This window comes from Sphaerodactylus townsendi, linkage group LG01 (genome assembly GCF_021028975.2).
Source record: "Sphaerodactylus townsendi isolate TG3544 linkage group LG01, MPM_Stown_v2.3, whole genome shotgun sequence".
Classification (NCBI taxonomy): Eukaryota; Metazoa; Chordata; class Lepidosauria; order Squamata; family Sphaerodactylidae; genus Sphaerodactylus; species Sphaerodactylus townsendi.
Genome location: NC_059425.1, coordinates 151,776,589 through 151,799,645, shown reverse-complemented (window position 1 = coordinate 151,799,645; position 23,057 = coordinate 151,776,589). Strand labels below are relative to the sequence as shown.

At 40.2% G+C, this 23,057-nt stretch overlaps 1 protein-coding gene across 1 annotated transcript in view; it reads right to left on the bottom strand.

The window, feature by feature from the left end:
- The window catches only part of CSMD1 (CUB and Sushi multiple domains 1), a 1,361,167-nt gene that overhangs the window by 415,090 nt on the left and 923,020 nt on the right, over positions 1–23,057 (bottom strand). Inside the window, exons 9-10 of the mRNA XM_048497567.1 lie at positions 11,014–11,138; positions 7,630–7,751 (exon numbers count right to left, since the gene is read on the bottom strand). Of these exons, the coding sequence (XP_048353524.1) occupies positions 7,630–7,751; positions 11,014–11,138 (247 nt within the window). The remainder of the gene's footprint in view (positions 1–7,629; positions 7,752–11,013; positions 11,139–23,057) is intronic.

Genomic DNA, 23,057 nt, shown 5'->3' with positions numbered 1-23,057 from the left:
GCAAAGCTATGTTAGAACTGCGAGAATATTTAAAATTCTCCGTTCTACACATCAGAAGGGACAACCAGAGAAATTTACAGTCCAGTTTTTCTGGCCTTTAACTGCCTTCATCATGGGATTTTCCTCGACCTTTTGTCATCAACAATAAACTCGGGTATGTGTAAATATAGTCTCTTTGCCTTCCTAATTTAACCCACAACTTCATTCAGGTCCAACCAACTTCTCTCACTGAAACCTCTCTTCATCATTTCAATTTCAACTCTGGAATTCAATTCTTCATGTAGATGATTTTTTAGTATTTATTTCAGAACCCCAGGCCATTTCTGAACGGTCCAAATATTCCAAGTTGAGCAAGAGAAATATTTTGGTTTGCCCAAGAAGTTTGTATGGTTCTCAATCCTAATGCAGGTTTGTCCCACGATATTTCCATCATCCCAGGTTTTTTAAAAAATGCTAAAATGTTGAATCTTTTCCCCACATTGAATCGCTTCCATGGGAAGGCCACGGGAGCAAAACCAATTTATTTTTCCCACCCCGCTGTCTGATCTCCCTGCCTTATATCAAGGTCACCCTGTTGCAGCTCACTCTCACAAAACACCACTGGCTAGGCAAGCCACAGCCAGCCCAGTCCTGCAGCTCCCGGCTCATGTTCCCAATGGGATCCCGGGGGAGCGGGGGAGAGGAAACTCTACCAGGAGCCAGGCAAGCGAGCCTGTGTGGGAAAGCATGAGCGCTTGCCCTGTTCCTGCTGGCTCTCACCAAGCACCGCTTGCTAGCTGAACCACAGTCTGGAGAGCCCAGCCCTGCAGCTCCAGGCTTACATTCTCAATGGGGTCCTGGGGGGGGGAAGTGCCTGCCTGGCAGGATGCTTTCATTCTGTGACAGCCCCAAAGGCCAGTCAAATGTTATTAGCTATATCGCGGGGGGGGGGGGTTGGAATGTCTCCTGCTGTGGTTTCTTGGATACCTTTACATGTGGATGGGACATAATGCTTTGCCCAGTATTGGTCAAAAGTTTTTGCTTTGCATAGCATAACATGCTTGAGGTATTGCTCACTGCACCGGCTCCTTTCCAAAGCTTGAGAAAAGGGATGTGACCGTCCTGTTTGGTTTCCCTGTGGTTGCTGTGGATCCGTCAATCAGAAGTATTGCCTTTGGGAGGGGGGAAGAGCCAATCAAAATGCAGCATACCAGGGATGTTTGAGTATGCATGCTGCATCTATGTTGTAAAAACAAAAAAAAGCCAGGCTCGTGCGAAAGAAGTTGGAGTCTTAACTCAACTCCTTCACAGAAACGAGCATCCATGCAAAGGGAGAAACTAAGGTCCTTTCTGCACGGCCAGCTTGCAGGGGTGCAGCAGCATAGTTTATGCCACTGCACCCCTGTGGGACTGTTCTACATGTGGGACGGGTCCTGGGCTTGGCACACTGCCTGCGGTGCAGCTCTTCACATTAGAGTTAGTGCCAGTTTGAACGCTGCTGTTTTCTACCTTGCATCTCCTTCCGTTGTGTCGTGCAGGCCAGGAGACACGCCCCCCCCTGGCCAGAGTGATAAGCCTGGAGTCGTAGGCCAGGAGGCGTGTCTCCTGGCCTCCACAACGCAACGGAAGGAGACCAGAGGTAAGCAGCATTTGGGAGGGTCAGGGGAGAAACGCTGGCTTCCACCTGGTGCCGTTCGCATGGCACCGAATGGAAGCCGGCGTTTGCTAAAAACCTCGCTCCCCAAGCGAGGTTTGAAAACACCATTTGGGTGGGAACAGAGCGCCGCTGCATTGATTTGGCAGCGGCGGCTGTGTGAAGGGTCCCCGCCAAAATGGTGTTTTACCAGCCCGACAGTGTTGATTTTGGCCCATACGGAAAGGGCCTAAAATAAAATAGACCCAGATTGTAAGATACCGATTGTAACCTGGTATAATTGTGCTGAATGGAAATGACCTCAGTCTTCCATTTCTGTACTAATGCATGCAATTAATACTCTTGGTGATATGTCCAGCTATTCAATTAACTTGACAAAATCTGAGTTGATGCTGTTGGGAGAAAGGATATCAGAGAGTATTTGCTGATATTTTCAGTGGTGCCCAGGACTCATTAGTTATCTTGGAATATTGATTCACAGAAATGTTAAGCATATGTTTATGCTAAATTTTAACAAGCTGATCTCTAACAGAGCCTTGAATTTGGACAGATGGGCAGTCTTAAACCTTTCTTTATGAGATAAATATACTCAAAATGAATATTGTACCTCAGACTATACGAGGTTCATTGCAATTCCTTTTCAAATATCCTGTAGATATATTCATAAATAGTTTATCCACAATATAAGGGGCTCTCTGCCATCTCATACTTCTTTAAAAAGGATGCCATGTAGGATCATTTTTTTCCCAATCTTAGTTTATATCATCAAACAAATTTGTTAACTTGCACTAATTAAAGGGATTGTTCCTCTCAGTTGGACTATCCATCTTGACCTATTTTGGGGCTTTTTGTCTGGTGTCCCTCTTTCAATCAAATACATTAGGGTCTATTCATGCTAAATCCTGTTCCTGCTGTAATTTCTGCACTTTAAGAACTATGGCATATAATGTTACAACAATATAACATTTCCTCTTCCCCTTTTCTAAGAATTCCCCTCTTTCACCCCTTCTCCTTATCTGTCAACATCGCCCATCTATTTTACCCTTACACCATATTAAGCTACCCCCTATTTCCCCCTTCTCTGTCAACCTATTCTTCTCTACTTTTTGCTCATCCCTTCTCTGTCAACTTACCCCCATTCCTCTCCCTTCCCTTATCTATCATCTTACCCTCATCTCTACCCCTCCCCTTTTTCCAACCTGTCCCTGTTTCTACTCCCTCATCTCTACCCCTCCCCTTTTTCCAACCTGTCCCTGTTTCTACTCCCTTCCTCCCATTCGTCTGAACTGTCAAACTAACCCCATCTCTTTTGCTCCCCCATATTTTCTCCATCAATCTAATCCACTCTTTGCATTTCACTCATTACTACCTTTGCACCACTACTATATGCTTCCACCAGCTCATCCATCACCCTTACTGCTCTCTTCACCTAACCCCCTTAGCACTCCTCCCACCTTCACACTTGCTGCTCTCCTCATGTACCTTTCAGCAGATAGGCAGTAGGCTTGCTGGTTCGATGGGGGAGTCTAGTGACATGGAGTTCCTTCCCTGGTCAATTGGGGGAACAGCACGACTTACAGGAGGAGGAATACTATCTCCCCCTTTTTTCTCTAGGTCTGCCTCCAAGTGGGGATCTGTAATATTCACAGGGGGAATCCTTCTCCTCCCACTGTTGTTACTGCTGGGTCAGCACATCCTCAGCCATTCTCATTGCTGCCGCTGCCAACATCTGGCTCCTTCATTGCTGGGGATGGGGAGAAAAGGACTGCTGTGCTTCTCCACATGTCTCCCTGGTTGCCAGCTGAGCAGGGGCAGTGAGGACTTGTACAGTCCCTTTCCCTCAGTCCCTTCATTGTCGATATAGTGGGTGGGCTTGTTGGCTTGGTAGGAGCAGTGAGAACACCTGCACCTCCTCTCTACCCAAATTCCTCACTGCTGACTTAGTGAGGGTGGAGAGTGAAAACTTCCAAACCCCCATCTGATTTCCTCCTTGCCAGTTGGGGGCTGTGAGACTCATAAAGGGGACTCTCCACATTTGCAGAAATAGCTGTTTTCTTTCTGAGTGGTCCCAATCCATACCTGTTGATATCCACAGACAGGGAGCACACTGGGGAAATACATATATAGATATGTTCTATTATTGCACTGGGCCATTGTTATATCTTTTCCTGGAATATTTTCACTGTTGCATTTATACTTTTTAAGTAGGTTTTTTTTTGGTAGTTTCAAAGACTGTTGCCATTTCACAAACTATCAAGTTATTACAAAGAGGTCACTAGTATCCAGGAAATTGAATTAAACCTGCATTGAAATAAATGTGTTGTGATCATCACAAGTGCAAATTGTTGCATGTAAATGTGCTTGAAAACTACCAGTATATTTTCAAAGTTGCATAAATCAGTACAGAATCTGGATGAATAATGGTTGAGTCTGGATCTATAAAGGTTAATGTGGCAAGAGTTTGTATGATTTGTTTATTGTATTGTTTTAACCAAAAAAATGATTTCAACTAAATCCATACTTAGCTTGGCAGAATAAACAAGAACAACTTGTGAAACAGAGTTAGTCCATCTAAAAACTAAACATCCATCTCCTTAATCACATTTTTAACTCCTCATTTTGGCGATACAAATCAAAACTCCTTGTAATTAAATCAAAACTCCCTGTAGTTAACATAACACTTTACAGAGAAACTGCATATCTCCCAATCATTTCGGTCATACCACACCTAAAGGAACCTCTGGTGACTCTGCTGGGCTTTCATTCTGTGACTATTTCCTGATGTGCTAATGTGCTACAGGAAATCATTGTAAACTTTATTTTTGCTACACCCCTCTGGACTAGACAAGAGCAAACAAACTATTTACTTCTTACATAAAGGGAAATAAAGTTTTGTTGGAAGCCATTGAACTAACTTGGCATGCACAGTTTATGCTACAGACAAACCTGTAACTAGGGCATACCTTTATTTAACAGATCATTAAGCCAAGAACCACTGTATCCCACACCAGCTGAAATGATCCCATAGTCTCTAACCAGTCAATAGAGTAATGCACTAGACTGAGAATCACTGCCAAAAATGACACAGCACCTGGCCCTCCTACAGTCTGCAAAGGAGAGCCCCAGTGGTTAGTAAAGTTATCATGGAATAGTAAAAGCAGCAGGAACTTCTTCAATCAGGTAGGAGGAATGAACCGAAACAGTAGGTGATGGAAGGGCATGTTAAAAACATTCTGGTGGTACAGCTGAAACATTGAGAAGTGTACAGTAATAAAAACTAAAGTTGGTTTTTTGGAAATTATCCAAAGATGTCAAATATTAAAAAGTGAGAAACAGAACAGAAAAGAGTGAATATTAAAATGTCTATGGAATTAACACCAATTAAAACACCTGCAGCACAATCTAGTGAAGCCATTAGGGAAAAGCGCACATACTGCAAAGTAGCTATTCATGAGCAGTAAAACTCTGAGAAATGACTCAGTAGGGTACTGATCAGTGATACATCAGTAGGACCCTGAGGAAACAAATTGGTGGCAAGACTTCAAAATAAGCAGAGCATTAAAAAGGAATACTTTTGAACAGGTAGAGAACAAACTTTAAAAGCTAATTAGTATTGAACAGAAAAAGCAATGCTATTGGAAGTGCAGCAGATGTTTAATGATGTAGACAAAGGAAATGCTTGTTGGTTTGGCTGATTTACACAGTAAATTTTAGATCTACAAGGTGACCACTGAAGGTAAAGCAGCTACTTATGGGATTTATTTTCCATAAATTGATCTTGTTAAATGTTTCCAGAAATTCAAGTAAACATACTTGTTTTTAAAACATTGAGATATGGAAGAAGAAGAAGACTTTATTTACAGTCAATGACCAGATATAATTGAGATATGGAAAACCTCAAATTGTCTCTTTTATCCAGTGATAATTTTCACAAGACCTCAAGAAGACACCAGATTCTGTTGTCACGGTGACAGTTGAAGAATTGCTTTTTTGAAGTTATAAGAAAATATGGCCTCCACTCAGTTCAAACCAGGCCCCTAGACTTGGTAGCAGGGTGATGAGTTCATCTTGGAGGATTCAAAGTACCTCATTTCTGATTAAGAAAGTCTAGTCTATTTAGTCTGCAAAATAGATTTGTGGAGGTGAACTCAACCAGTCTGAGGCTGATGGTATTTCAGCATTGGTATAACGAAAGGAAACTTTCATAATCCTGAAAATCAAGTGCTTCCTCATACAAAAATATTGGAGAAAAAAATCTGCTGAAAAACCTACTGAAATGTAAAATGATGGCATGAAAAAGTTAATGATCAGTTAAGTGTAAAGTGACTTAGTTTATATATCGTTACATCAGATATAAAAACAAATTTGCACTTACCTGTAACTACTGTTCATCAGGGATCTTCTGTGGAAGCATACATGGAAGGAGCAAGAACTGAGGGAGTAGTGTTCTCCCCACCAACTCTCACGTGACCATTTGAACCAGAACCCAGCCCACTCTCAGCTCCAGCAGAGAGTGGGGGAAACAGTTTAAGAACTCTGAAGCTTCTAGAAGCTTTCTGGTCAGTTCTCCTCGGCCTGCCTGCACAGTCCCATGCAGGACTGCACTGAAGTCCCAGTGATGAATTATTATTGCATTATTTTTATCCATTTTGTTCAATCTGCTATATATACAATATAGCAAGGGCTAGTTTTACATTCTCTTTTTCATATCAAGAAAGGTATTGCATATCTTGCTTTGTACTAAGAAAGTAGAGTGCTGGGTGACATGAGTGACAAGGGTTTGCAAAGATCAAAATGACATTACATAAAATGGGAGTTGCATTAATTTATACTAAATTAGAAGTCATACAAATTGAACATCCATTCTGCTTGATCTTACAGAGCAACCATTTTGTTGTTGCTTTTTAGAAAGACCTGTACTTAGTGCATAGGATACCACAAGGATTTCACACATGACTGCATCTCTTTACATGCAAATTAAAAGGAACAGTAGATCAGTGAGGTTAGGTCACTTGATAGCGGAGAGAATTCCTTTTTATCACAGGTAGGAACCTCTCTTGTCGCACAACTCTGATGTCAAGTTAGTTCCTGTCACATGTTACAATTCAGTGGGTCCCAATGTTATGGCAGGGTTAAAGGCAGGCCTGGTTCAGGAAATACTGAAGATATGTGAGAGTCGAGGAAAATAAATGGAAAAAATAGCTACTGAATAAGGATGAACTGGAAAAATGAACACATAACTGTGATATCACATTTCATACGAAACTCTTGCAGCCTTGTTACAATTTTGTTACCTCTTAATATAACACACTAAAATTTCAATACCAAAGAAAATTTCATTTTCTAAAATTGCATTACCCTTGCTTCATTAGCATTTAGAGATTACAGGAATTCTTTTTTTAAAAAAAAGTAACGCAATATTGCAGTGGTAGGAGTTACACATTTTAAAATTCTCGCTGTAAAGCCATGATGTCAAAACACATCTCCTCTTAGATATAAACTTGAAAATAGAATATTTTTCACATTAAAGAAGTGAAATACTTTGTGGTATAAGTTTGTTAAAACCAGGGAAAAAATAGTTACCTTGGACAATCTGAAATTCAACCCATATAATAACAGATGGACAACCTATATGTTCAAATTTCTTAATTACCAGTAATTTTAGCATTAGCCAGAATTGTTCATGTTAACAAATGGAAATGTAGCAGTATATAAAGCAAAGGATAAGAAAATGCTATTTCTCTGTACTTTTTTTCTTAACATACCATATTCCAATAAATATTGCACAAGCCTTTCAAAATGTTACTACTATTCCAGTGCCACTTACTGTACTGTACATAATTCATGTAAACACAATTAGAAAATGAATCTGCATCAGAGTAGTCTGGTGTTCTTGTATTTCATTTTGTTTTTGAGGGTTTTTATGGATGTTCATTCCTTATTTAAAGGTAACTTTGTGCAATTATCTGGCAACAGACAAAAGACAAGAAACATACCTTTTCTGGATCTAGTGTCGTGATAACCCATACACAATGTGCATTGTCTTCATACTGAACAGGGTAATTAGGAGACGTAATAATTCCACTTGGTCCACGTAGGTTGGAACCACATGTTCTAGCTATAAGCATAAAATGGCAAAATAAATTGTTTGAGACACCAAAAAATATTTCACAGATAAATATTTCACAGAAAAATTGCAAAAAACATTTAGAATGAGACTATTTACGCCCTGTTGGCTGATACCAGGGTCCTGCAGAACCTCGAACACTTCCACAGGGCCTACAAGATGGAGATGTTCCACCAGGTTTTTGGTTGAGGCCACCCGTTTGACTGATTCCATTTTGCCAGCCTCCCAATCATGAACAACCAACACACAAATCAAACTGGGCATCTTCCCCCTCTTTCTTTTTTCTCCCCATGCTTGGACAGTTCTTGGCAAAGGGGCTGTGTTGAGGTGGAAAGATATATGCTATAGGATTGGAGTGTGCTGTTTATTCACCATCTATTGGGGGTTTTGAGTTTAGATTTTAGTATTAGTTTTATGAAAATTAATATTGTAATATTTGAGCCTGACTTTGCTCGGGAAGGGTGGGATATCAATTTAATAAAATAAAAAAGAGGAAAATTGCCTACCACTTTAACTGAATGTATAATTACCTAACATGTATACATTCCACTTATTACTGAACTTAATGACAAAACTCTCATTAGTGCCTGTGTGCCCTATTGGGAACTGTAACACAGTTTGCAAACTTCCCTGTTCTGGAAATAGTTAGGACTTTCTCCCCATGCAATGATTGCTCTCCCCTCCAATCTGTATGTGTTTTTTAACTGCTGTACAACATGACTCATATTGCAGATGCACTTTTCTTGCAATGACCCTACATTTTTAGATCTCCTGATGTGCAGTATACAATAGATAACATTCAATATAATTGGTTCAGTAGCAATAGATATACTCTGCACTCTCTGTAAGAGCGATGGATCTTCCAGAGCAGTGAAGAACTTTTGGGCTTGGTATGTCAAAAAATGTGGAAAATGTGAAAAACTCTGCTAGCGTGTTCCCCTTCACTCCGAACAAATGAGAAACAATTCTTTACATATTCATTTAAAAAAAAAAATACAGTCCAGTTATGTCTGGTGCTATGTATTACAAAAAGAAATATCAAATAATTACAACATCACTCAAACAGGGAGAATGACTGTTGTTGGGTTCTGTTGAACACTGGTGTGTCATCTGAAATGTTGTGGCATGCCACATTTGTTATCACTGTTCTAGAGTATATAAAGTATATCCCTTGCTGCTGCATCTGGCACACTGTTTTTAAGCAGTGTGACAGAATTAGTGACAACTCCCTTACATATGTTAGCACTAGTTTGTGTATCTTCCCTGATGTGTAAGTCAAATATGAAAGCAAACTCACAGTATTTTTAAAACACTGAACCGCAATAATGAAGCTACACATCCACATTGCCACACAGCAGTGTCCTGCCATTTTGTGGAACATTTGTTTAGTTTGATTCTGTTCTGTTCTTTGGCAGCTGTATGCTCCCCATTGTGTATCTGAAATATCTAGACAACTTTTTTCCTAATTAAAATAAGAGGGAAACCAAAGTATAGCTATCTTCCACACACTGAGTGGAAAAAAATGTGTTAAGATAGCTGCAGAGAGAGCACTGTGAAAAAAGCAAGATGTTGGTCATGCACATTTTAGTAGATTGTGTACAAAAATTGAAACAAAAAGCTGCTAAGGTTAGATTATTAAGATGACAAATCTTGTGTTGTTATTCAAAGAGAGTGTTGTATATTTCAGAAGCTTGCAAACAGTCTACTTAGCAAGATGTGATGGAACAAAAAACCCCCCCCCACACTGCAATTAAGCAATTCTTTGTCCTTTGAACTAGGAGACACCTTACAATCCTATGCAATGTAAACCAACTAAAACTGGCAGACTTGCACCAGAGTAACTCTGATCACAGTGGAACTCACATTCTTAATAATCTTCATTGAGGGATTTGTTTTTTGGGTTTTTTCTGCTGCAGAAATTTAACAGTGAGAAACAGGTAACAATATTCAAGGATGCTTTTGAATGATCTTTTGTCATGGCACTGATGGTTAGCTGTGATGGATTTAAATATGAACCCATAATGTAATTTGCTGAAAGCACAAAGAATTTAAAATGTGAATAATTGTGATGAAAATGGATATACTCAAGCATTCTAATTTACTTAATCAAATTACTATTGATAATAGTTTTATTTTTTTTCAAAATTCATACAGACAGATTATATGAACACCATGCAGCCAAATTTACTGATTTCGAGAGAATAGAGATTACTATTTAAAGAACCCAAGACTTATCTGAATCATTAGCCACTGGAAAGCCGACTGTCAGCATTTCCCAGGTTTGCCCTGCTCTGGAATGAAAAGTTGTGCCAAAAGTGCTCTTACACATGTGGGGCAAGAGAAAATATGTTGGAACAAGAAATCTTGCCCTGACACATCTCCTCTCTCAGCATGCTGCAAACAGGATGTGCAGCAGGACAGGATTTCTTGCCCCGACGCACTTCCTGTCCCACTGTGCACCTCTGCACCAGTGGGTAACTGGCCTATGTTTCCTATAAATGTATGAATTAAGTAGTTAAGCATTTGTCACCTGGGTTTAAAAATTGCAGCTATTCACCTTCTAAAGAAGTATAATGTTTGTATGTTACTGTTGAAATAATAAGAAATACTGTGTTTTTAATTATACTAACAGCCCAATCCTGGGGTTGGGGAGGTGTGAAGTAGCTCCTGGAACTGGCATGGAGCCACACCCTCATGTTTGCAAACCCCACCAGTGTAAGTTGGGAGGACAAACAGCGGGAGGGCAAAAGGGGAGGCTCCATGATGCCCAGCCTGAAAAAGGCTGCCACCTGAAGAGCCTTGCTGGCCTAAAGCTGGACACTGGCATAGCTAGGGGAGGACTGGGCGCATTACTGGGGGTGGTTCCAACTTCAGTCAGCTTCTACTGGGCTTTTGAGCCAGAAATGCCCCCAGTACAGCCCTCTGTCTTACACCACCTGAAACAGAGGCATAAGGCCATTTTGCCCACTACTCCACACCGACTTGGCGGCCCCTTCCACACATGCAGAATAATGCACTTTCAATCCACCTTGAATGCACTTTGCAGCTGGATTTTACTGTGGGAAATAGCAAAATCCACTTGCAAACAATTGTGAAAGTGGATTGAAAGTGCACTGTTCTGCATGTTCGGAAGGGGCCCAAATGAGGAACAAGACTGGAAAAAGCTATTGCTTTAGTCTGTGGATTCTATTCAGTTTCTATTTCAATTTCTTAGGTGTAAAACTTAGGAAGTACTCCAATGGACAATACTCACCACGACAAATTGGCCTGTGGTCACTCCAGGCAGCCAAAGTATCAGTCACCTTTTGACAAGTGATGCTTTTTGTACCCTGTAGCACATAATTGTCATCACAACTAAACTGTACACTAGCACCAACCCTGGGGAAAGAATAAAACAATAAGGAAATGTTTCAGATAAAGTTTTATGAAGTTACATATTTAATTTATAATGCAAAACAAGGATTATTCCTGAGATGCCAAAATCATTCCATAATCAAGTATTATATACAAATACAGTTTGTACTGGGAAAATAGAGACAAAAACTTGCCTGCTGATAGCACTATCTTGGTAATGAAAATAACATCTTTCTAAACCCCAAAATCAATGATAACCCAAATAGAAAAGAACACACAAATGTATAATCCTATTTTCATTCCACAACATACTGATTAAATGATCTGAGACTATATTCAAAATAGTGCTACCCCATGCTCAATGGAAAAGTCCTGATAATATAATGGTAATATGACAAAACATTTTGAAAGTGAAATATGATTGAAGGTAGGATTGTCAACACTTGGGATCAGACTGGTAGCTAGTGTAATTGCTGTAATGAGGTCATATGCTCCTGATAGTTGGCACTGACCAGCAGTTTAGTCACAGTGGCGTAGGAGGTTAAGAGCTCGTGTATCTTATCTGGAGGAACCGGGTTTGATTCCCAGCTCTGCCGCCTGAGCTGTGGAGGCTTATCTGGGGAATTCAGATTAGCCTGTACACTCCCACACACGCCAGCTGGGTGACCTTGGGCTAGTCACAGCTTCTCAGCCCCACAGGGTGTTTGTTGGGAGGGGGGAAGGGCAAGGAGATTGTAAGCCCCTCTGAGTCTCCTACAGGAGAGAAATGGGGGGGGGGATATCAATCCAAACTCCTCTTCTTCTTCTTCTGCCCTAGCAGCAGTTTCCGAACATTCTTCAAGGATACCCCAGGTACAATAATCCAGTTTAGATGTGATGCAGGCTTAGAGCACTGTGGGTAGATCTAACTGGCCCAGGAATGGATGCAGCTGACACATTAAGTTATGCACCACTAGGTGGTAATATAACGGACTAGAAATAGACAGAGCCTTGTGGTTTCAGTAATAGAAGAACTTGCAATTAGAACTGAAAATCAAATAGAAGCAATGTGCATCCCCTCATTGTTTCAAAGCCTTATGTTCTTCAGTGTCCTTAAGTATAGTAATTTACAAATCAGTAGGTGATCCCTAATGCTCCCCTGAAGAGTCTGAAATTGATTACTATGAATTATTGTCTAGAAGGCTAATAAAAAATAAGAGTACCAGGTGTTCATTGACAGCATCAGTCAACAGTACTGTTAAAGGTTCAATATGGACAATACCTGAAGACTCCCTCTCTCTAGGATGACAATGCCCAAGGAAGCAAGGCTTTCTCAGCGGCCTTTCACACAATAAACCAAGGAACTGAAATGCAGAACAATTGTTTCTTCATGGTTTTATTGATAAGTAGTAATTAGAAAAAACTGTTTTAGTATCATGCTGTGAAAGTTAACTATTGAAGAACAGAGATGAGCAAATGTTATTTTTCAGAGCAGTATGCCTGAAATTCGACTGTATTTGATATGTGCCACAAAAATTGCTTGAAACAAAAATCCAATTTGTTGGTGATGGTACTATTAAATTGTTGTGAACACATGTTTTCATATAAATTTAATACCAAGAACAGCTAACTGGATTTTTGTTTCAAGGTATTTGGGTTACTTATATTTTCCACTTTTTTCTTAACTACCATTAATTATTTGCTGGGGTTTTGTTTCTAATAAAAGTAGGGGGATGAACACATATTTGTTGTATGGAAAATGATATAATGGGGTGAACTAGCGTGTCCTACTAGTATGTTTGCCTGGAGACAGCTAGAACTCAACTAGGTAATTGCATCTCCTACAGTATTAGTTGATTCTGTTACTAAGAAATTGGAATGTATTATATTTCCTTTAATTTTGGATCAGAATCAACAACTGTGTTGATTAGTAATATTAATAAGGATTACTAAACTGATGATGTTTTCATTGTTGTCAATGAAAAGTACTAAAGGACCTTTTCTTTATGGTTTATTCTATAGAATAATTTGGCTACTTATAACCCACTAAACAGTCCTTTCTTGAAGTTCAAGATTTATTCTTTTAATTGGCTTTCTCTACACATTTTTTGTAACTTGTTTGAGATATACTGACCAAAATTATAGAAAGTATTCCAAATTTAGCTTTTAGCTAGCCATTGCTAGAAAAAAAAATTGGGGAAACTAGACTACTGGTAGAGGTCTTCTCAAGGAAATCTGTTTGATGTACTCTCTACCAGAGATTACATGAAGATGCCTCTTGAATAAGCCGAAGAAAGTTGTACACATAATCCCTACAATTTGATAACTGCCAATACCTTCCAACAAACAAGAACATCAAATATATATTTTTATTAGCTTAAGCTGTAGAAATCACAGAGACTATGGCTTCAGCTCTTGTGAGGAGTCACCAATTCGTACATTTGGCAATTCTGTATTATAAGTCTTGGAGACCATTGTTGAAGACCTCCAGATTGATAAAACAACCAGATTTGTTTCCTAAAAGTCAAAGACAGATAGGTTAATATTTATGGTCTCTGCAGTCTATGTCTGCCAGAGGCCTATGCCGAAGCCCCGAGTATTTTCAATTGAACCTAAGAAACCATAAAGAAAAAAAACTGTTATATTTATATTCCAGTCACTGCATTTTCTTGCCCTCTTCCACTTAGGTAATGAAAAGTCCCAGATGCGCTTAGGTTCAGCGAAGTTGCTGCAGCATATGTCTGTAGTCCATCCCCTAAAACAGATTCTCAACCTTGTTGAACCTATATGCACCCTTGGAAATGAGAAAAAGGTAGTCAGCATCAAAACAAAAATGGCTACCATGTTGTGAGATCAATCATAAAATGGCTGCCTACAAAACACTGGGAAGCTCCATGTAATATCAGATGGGTGTAAGCCAAGCAAGCTACTACCATGGAGACAGCTACCTTCAAATGTCCCCTGGGGTCTTCTGAAACACTTTCAATTCCATTAAAGTACAGGAAAGCCAGGGGCTCTGATTTGAGGGGGAAAGCAAATTAGTTCCAAGAAAAAACTCTGGCAATCATTGTGGTACCCATATCTCCTACATTGGGAATTACTGACCTAGGAAGTTGCAAAGAATCAATAATGCTAAGACTACATATCAAACTATGTTACTTGAGATAGGTTACATGAAATGGGAACACTTGAGCAGCAGTTTAGCTTCCAGTGATTCATAAGATTTAAATTTAATTACAAATCCTCACTCACCTGCCATGACTCCTTGACATGCTACAGAGGTAACCCTGTGGAGTTTGCCTCAGGCAACCCATGGAGAGAGTGGGAGGGGTGAATTTACTCAAGGTGGTGGCAGTGTAAGTAAAAAGGGGGCAACAGTGGCTGGTAATGCCCCACAAGATGATGGAGATCACAACACCTCCCAATATTCTTACTTTAATTTTATAGGGAAACTGCTAAAATCACTCACAAAAACATTGAAATGCCCTAGTGGAGGCCATCATTATATTTAAAACTACAAAACTATTCTAACTAACTTGTCAACTGAATCAGCAGTGGTCAGACTGACTTTAAAACAAACTCTCCCCCTTTTCCATCAATCTGATTCAATAAATATCTTTCTCCAGACTTGGAGAGCTTTTGAATAATGCGTCTGCTCATGTATTGCAATTCGACCTACTAGCCATAGTCATTATTCTCATGACAAGAGCAATAGCTTTTTCTAGGGTCTTAACTTGAATTTATGAAAACAAATCATTGTCTTCGTCATGAACTCCAGAGAACATTTCACTTAAACATGTAAAATAAAGAATGCTACTTTATTCTTGGGAACAGAGAAAACACAAACATGCCTATACTACCAAACTACTACAGCATTTTTGTTTGTTTGTTTATGTATAAGGTGGCTTTTTAAAATAGCCACTGAAACACTAGAATGAGCATAATTTTCTCAGCAATACATAAAGGAACCCAAAAGACAAAAAATGAGTTTTGATCACTACTTAGAAGTAATAACTGACAGTTCAAGAGATGAAATGCTGAGTGACAGAACGACACTGATTTTAATTGCAAGTTTGTATGTGACTCCCACCCATAAAATAGCATTCAGCATGCATTATTTCCATAGATACTTCCACCTTACTGAATACTGATATTGTATGTTGGAGATGTTCTTCTGGAAAGCTAATATGGAATTCTAATAATGACCCAGTTTCAAAACATACAGTACATGGTATTTTGGATCCTAGCATTATTGTGAATATTTTCCATTTAAAGGCAAAAAGACCTGCACTGATGGTTTACAGATCTGTATTAATGGTATGCAGGCATGTGCTCACACACACTTCTGTTTCTTCAGATAGTTAGTTTGCTGTTGCATATGATGCTGTGATCCTGATCATTAGTTTCCATTCACAAAGCAGATTGTTTTCCTTCTTCACAGATCAATAATAAACTCTTTGAAACCAAACGATGTATTTGCAATACTTACACATTTGCAATATGTAAGCAGCTAGAAACATTTTTGTTGTTATATTAAAATACAGACAATCAATTTGCATTGCATCTCTCGGTCTGGGATCTTGTTTGAAGAACAAAATTGAAAGTTGCGCTGGGTCTATTTCTTCCCTTTCCATCTTCCAGAGTTCTACAGAAATTTAAGTAATGGAATGTATTGTTTAGACCCTATGATGGACTCAAGTAAGTAGGTGCCTTTCAAAAGATGTCCATGCAAGCCTTTTAACTAGTGAATTTTCAACCTTCATTTCACTATGAATTCATTGTTTGTTCTTATCACAGATTCAAGGGCAAAGGAGATTGAGCTAACTTGCAGACCAGTTCTCTCTCATTAACAACCAAAGCAAGACCGTCACCCAAGTGTTCCCAAGAAGGATACAAGGCTAAGGAAATCAGTTTTTTTTACTGTGAGGTTTTGTTTGATTTGTTTTGCCAACAGCAATCAATGGGAAGGCTGGACATCCAGTGACCAGATCCCTTCCAACTCCCAGAGAATGGGGGAGTTAGGTCAAGAAATGATGAGACATATAGCTTTAAAGGGCCAAGGGGCAGGAAGACTGGGCAGAGTCCTTTTTTGATCAATAGGCTTTCTGTCCTCAAAAGCACATCTGGATATATTTTACTCACCAGTATGTATATGCTTGTATAAATGGAACCATAGGAGAGGATACTTCAATGTCCGTGTGACGTAATCAAGCTTTGATTTATATTCACTGTGACTGCTGTCTATCTCTCCTTACGTCACTTTTTGGGGGGGGAAATCTCACTGCCTCTGAAATGCTACAACCAGGGTCTGATCATCCCTGAGGTTCAATCTGTGTAAGGTGGCTTATCGTGGTGATGTGGGGGTAGCACGCCCCTTCTCATGCTGTGGCGTAAGTAAAACGAGAAGCCCAGGCACACAGGAGGAGCTCTCAGAAAACTAGGTTAATGATGGGATGAGAAAAAAGCCTTAGCATAGGCTTCTCCTGTTTAGTACTGGGCTTTTCATATGATCCAGAGGTGTTACTGCAACTGCTATATAATTCACATAACACAAATACAGACCAATGCATTACAAATGTGTGTATTTTCATTATTAAGTAATGTAAAATAGCCCTAGTCATACTAGTATGGGCAATGCAGTTCTTCATGCACACATGTATGTATGTGTGCAAGAACTGTCAATGTCTAAATCATCACTGAGAAATCTGCTCTTTCTGGCTAGTTAAGAGTCCTGACTTGCTACATGAGCAATGAGACTACCTGTCAAAAAGTCCTAGTCCAAGGGATTCTCAGAATGGGACAGCACCATACAAAATTGCAAAACCCCGGGGTATGTCCTCACACCTCAGTCTCGGTTGCTACAACAAGCTCCTTTCACTACCAAAACAGCTAGAAGCCAAGGGGCAAGCTTCTAGCCATTCTGGGATTAAAGTCAAGAAAGTGTTTCACAAAACAGTTAACCTGGTAGATGTAGCCACATAGGCCTAGGCACTACAATTAGATTGAAGCCACCTGAAGAAAAAACAACACAAGATATAATTAAAGATATTTAGACTATTTCTAAAAGGAGTTGGCCTGAGCTCCGGTGACCAATTAGATTCATGGCTGGTGCTGTCAATTAACTACGTAATCCTGTTATTAGCCATACAACCAAAGTGGGTCAGAGTGAGATGGAATGGTGGGGGTTTATTGGCCAATAAGCTTGTCCAGTTCCCACACGTGTTGAGTCTTAAGATTTTGCCTTTGATAAATTGGCTAGAATGTGGTTCCACTGTTCCCAGTTCCCAACCTTGATAACTAGAGGGGAATCAGGATAAAATATGCCCAACCATCCTACCTGCAGAGGGAAACAAGGACTCTGCCCCCACAAAGAATGAAGGGGGAGAAGGAAGAAAAAAGAACCAGTCAGAACTGAAACTCTGCCATTATTAGCACTAGGGGATTAGGGGAAAGGGGATGGATTGACCATTTTTCAAACAAGTGACATCAAAATTGCAGGAGAGCCACCAATCCTTCATTAAAGCCCCCCCCCCCCCCCGTTTCAAGCAAATTGAATGAAGGCATTCAATTCAATGAACCATTGAAAAGGGGTACCTCGCCCACAAAAGAGGGAGGGAAAGAGGAGTCAGCCAATCCCACAGCTCTGCTATCATGTGCCTGGCTTGCTCCAGTCAGGAGCCACCTTTCCAGAGCCAATTGACCTGGGAATTTCAGAGAAAACAAAAACAAACACCGCACACTTTTTAGGGGGCGGTGTTTCTTGCAATGCGTAGGATTCCCAGATTTGTGTAACCATTCCTCAAATAATTGTAACAATCAGAAACAACAATTTCTGTGTATATTTTTGGTTCAGGAATTTCAGAATGCACAACTCTAGTGGAAGCCTAATGCAATCTCTCCTTTTGCAACTGTTTACAATAACATGCATACCCAATACGGAGGAGAAATTCTGACACATGCTTCCCCTTTCTAAAAACCAACTACTCAACATATTAGGCAGAAAGGCAGCTCAAGAATTTATAATCTGTGTTTTAATGTAATGCAAAACAAGGTTGCCTTTGGCTTAACGGAGAAGTCAAAGGAATCCCTTTACCACTGGGTAATTAAATACATATAACCAGCCCAAAGCAAATGAAAGGCTGCTAGTTTTCAGAGATGAGACTTTTAAAGAGTCCCAACATCTCTCCTCAAGTGGTAACACTGTTCAGAATCTCTGGCAACAAAATGATTTACAGCATGTGCAAGCCATGTTTAATCAGCAGTTGCATCCTGTTATGTTCAATAGGATTCACCCTCAAGCAAGTGCTTCCATGATTGCTACCTGAAAGGAAGTTTGCTTTTGGATAGAGGAAGAATTTCCAGATTTTTCCCCTCAAGTACATATTATGTTCAACAACTAAATGACTGAAGAAGTTAATATCCATAACCCAGACCTGGATTAACCATTAAGCAAAATAAGCATGTGCTTAGGGCCTCACGTAAAGAGGCCCCATAGAGGGTTTTTTACTCCTTATCTCTGCTAAGCATTGAAGCAGATTTGGTACGTCAGATTAATTTTGAGGACATGATCAAAGAGTTTGCAATTAAAAAAGGCAGGAGAACACTTTTGTAGTACAAATAATGTTATAAGTATGCCACAGTAAACATTTTGGATCTTTGATTGGTGTTAGTTAAAATGCTACGTATCTTTAGGGCAAGAAGGCAACGGAATAATACGGTAGGCGTTTTGTTTCACACAAATAATGATATTTATTCATTAGAATATGTATATATTCATTAGAATACATACATACATACATACATACATACATACATACATACATACATACATACATACATACACACACACATATATATTATATATATAATGGTTTACTATTGTTTTTATTTTGAAGTACATATTCAGTATATGGGGGTACTTCAGCGCTTTGGGCACCTAAAGGTCTTAATCGGGCCCTGATAACCCTTCAACTTCTCATAGCCCCTTAAATTCTTCTTGTCTAATTCTACAACAGCCAGGTTTCATTGTGAGACACGTATCATTGTATATCAGGAAGCAGATGCCTCTTTCAGCATTTAAGGGGGAGGGTAATATGTCCTCAGTGAAATAGGCAAGTGTCTTAAAAATCCCCAACAAACCTGAATTCATGCCATTGTATTGGCCTGATTCTGAAATGAACAGGGGCAATGGCGGCATTAAAAAGACTAATTCATTGGGATTTTAATGGCCATATATTGTTTCCATTTGAAATGTTCCCTACATTATCAGTCCTCAACATTTTGGGCAAGGAAGAAAGTTGGACAGTTCTGGTCAATAGATTATTAAGGATCCATGACCAGTCAGAAGAAGCCACAAGTGAACTAATATACTGGTATGGGTTCAAATGGGAAGAAAAGCTTCAGCTTGTGTAGAAAGATTGTTGATTTAAACAATGGTAGATTTAGCTTAAAATACAAAGATGCTAGGAAAAATTGAACACAGTAAGATAAGAACCCCCCCTAATATCAGTGGCATAGTTGGGGAAAACTAAGCCTGGGACAGACTCTGGGTTTTCTGTCCCCCCAGGGGCCCTCTGCCCTGCTCCCATGCCCCCCATCCCCCACAAAAATGGAGGGGCTGGGAGGGTCATTCACCAGGTGGCATGCCAAGGAGGAAGCTGGGGCAGCACATTCCTCTCTCAGCACATCCCACTCTAGGAGGAGAAGGGCTGGGCTGGCGCACCAAGGAGGAGGCAGGGGTGGCGCATCCCTCTCTTGGTGCATCCCTCTCTAAAAAGAGTGAGACTGGCCCAGTGCACTAAGGAGGAGACTGGGGTAGCATGTCCCTCTCTCAGCGCATCCCAGGGATGTGCCACTCCAGCTTCCTCCTTGGTGTGCCGGGCCAGCCCCACTCCTCCTGGAGAGGAATGCACCAAGCGAGGCTGGCCCAGCGCACCAAGGAGGAGGCTGGGGCGGCACACCCAGGTCCAGCATGGCATGGCTGGGGCCTCTGCCAGTCCTGGCAGGATGAGGGAGAAGGACACATCCCTCCTCCTTCCCCCTTGCCCCACCAGGCCCGGTAGAGGTCCCAGCCATGCCACACTGCCAATGGGCCAAGGCCTTGCCAGTCAGTGTGCGAACATTGCGCTCAGGCCCAGAGCAGCAAGGCTTGTGCCCTGCCAAACCCGGCAGAGGTCCCAGCCATGCCCTGCTGGGCCTGGGTGTGACATGTGATCACCACCTGGGCAGGCATTGGCTTGTCGGCCGGCCTGGTGGGCCATGGGCATGAAGTGGGGGGTGATTTTCTGCCCCTCATGTGATGCAACGGGGGCCCACCTTGGGCAAATGTCCCCACATCTCCCCATTGCAGCTATGCCTTCCTTTATTAACACCTGAGCACAGTTATTAATGACAAGACATTTTGGAGGTTATTAATACATAGGGTGGTGATACATTGGAAATGGATGACACACAACATACATCCAAACTTAGCTGGCAGTCTACAACCCGTTGGATTGTCTGATGAGAACAGTACAGAAGCAGTTAGGAGAAGGATGAGAGCAGCCTGCATTGGTGAGTTGCTGCTCCATTTGCCCCAATGGATCAGTTTCCACTGGTAGTAATGTTTTCTAGCTAACTTACCAACACATTTTTAAAGACAATATTTGCTAAGGCAGCAGTAATTTCAAAACAAGCTCTGCATTTGGTATAAAAGTCAAAGACTGAACCTAGCAAAGTCACAAAACATTCTCAAACCATTCAAGTGACTATTTTAGAAGTTTAGGATATTTGTATTTGAGAAAATGGGGGGTGAGAAGTTATCCTAAGCAGAAATGTTTGGACTATATATAATGCAAGTGGCTGAAAAATAATTTCTCATTATGCACCACTCAAAGGCTACTATTTCTTAAATGTAAGTTATGATATTAAAAGATCCATTTGGACTTCTTCATATGAGAAAAATGTCTTAATCTGAACCAATTAATTTTAAATAGGTTTGACAAAAGAATTATTTAAAAAATGTCCCAGTGCTATGTAACTTTGGGGAGGCTGAGGGAATATAATTTCGAACGTTTCAGATTTACACTTTGCATTTATTCATCGGAATATTCAGGTTCTACCCAACAAAATGGCTCACATCCGCATACTGTAGAGTTTTGTACTATTGTTGCACTATAATGATCACTTACAAGTGGATTTTACTGTGTGGAGAAGATTATCCAGTTTCAAATTATTGCTATAATGGAACAACAGTTTCATAATGATATGTGGATGCAGCCCTGGAGACATGAGATGGGATTCTTTGGTTCAAGGAACAAAAACAAATTGATCATTTAAATATTTTAACTAATTACAAAATAATTATCTCAGTCCATTCCACAGTCTGTTGTTGCCATTATTTGACATAAACATAGTATAATGCAGTAAGACAGCCATTCTTCTAGACGGATTCAAGATTATGACAACACTGGCAATTCTTTAAAACTTGGAGGGTTGCACAAATCTTTTGTATTTAAGGAATAATAAGAGCCAAGAGATTTCTGTGCCACATTGGCTGCATATAATTAATGCTATTTTTTAAAAAAAGATTAAGAGTATCTTCCACAAAATCCCAGAATAGTAAAAACATTTAACCACAGCAGTACACACATTGCATATTTTTTAAAAACTTAAAACATGAATTTATATTTCCTTATTTTCATTCCTCATTTCAACCACATCTTGGAAAGGAAACAGGAATGAATAAAGAATTATCTCAAATTGCCTGAAGAAGTCTTAAAAATTCCATACTTGGCATTGCATTTTTCCTAGTAGTTCTTTCTAGTACATAGTAGTTGTGTTTACTGTTCACTGCAATCATTTAATACTTTAATACTTTGGCAGCTTCTGTGATATGATGGTGTTATGGACTGCAGAGAAATGTATGTTTTTAAAAGTGCAGCTCTCTCTGCAGCAATTATTGTTTACAAACAGAGAGAGAGAGAGAGAGAGGCCGAGAGGCCTGGGAACAGGGAAGCCATCTGCTTGACTGAGGCAACCCAGCTCTCTGGTTGGGTGAGTTGTATTGATTACATCAGGAAGGAGGAGGATATCTCCATGTGTAAAATTGAGAGGCTTTTGAACTTTTGCAGTTCCTGAAGTGAACAGCTATTTTGCCTTTGCTATAAAAAACATAATAACTCTTGAGGAAAGTAGTAGCAGTCAGTTTGTGATTCTATGTTGCCTTACTGTGTGATAGCCCTGTGTGCTGTGGTGGAAAACAGATATATACAGACTAGGAGACCTGGTGGTTAGGTTTTTGAGGGTCTAGGCTGAGGCACATATATATAATCAAAGAGAGATAGATCTTCCAGGGAGAGAAGAATCCCAAAGACCAGTTAGTCTGTTGTATTGGGTTTTGCTTTGAATTTCCTGTAAATTGTATTTTATGTTTATTTTGGGATTTTCTATGGCCCTTTCTGCATGGGCCAATAAACCCGGGCTAACCATGAGATAAAACCTGTGTTGGGGTGGGGGACTTTGCACAGGTCCTACTCCTAATGCAAGTTCACTCCATGTTTCCCCCCCAACCCAAGTTTTCCAAGAATCGCACTATCTGTGATTCTTTAGTTGTAACATGGATTGCAGCCACTCACAAGCAAACGCTGCCCCAGGAAGCAATTGCTTCCCAGTTTTTAAAGGTCCTCTCTGCATAGCTATGTAGCATGGGAGGTGAGTTTTTTAAAAATACACACTTCTGTGCGAAGGCACGATGGCAGCCCGCATTACTTCTGCAGGCTCTGTTCACTGCCTGCATGGAAGCATATGAATGGGACAGTATGAGAGAGGCTTACTTTATCCCGCCTGCAACCCACTCTCCCGGTGCTGTGCAGAAGGGGCCTATTTGTGAGGGCTCAGTGAGGGTACTGAAGTTAATATACTAAACCTGATAGAATCCAGTGTGTTTGATTCTTAAGTTATAACATCTCAACAGAAATATCTAAG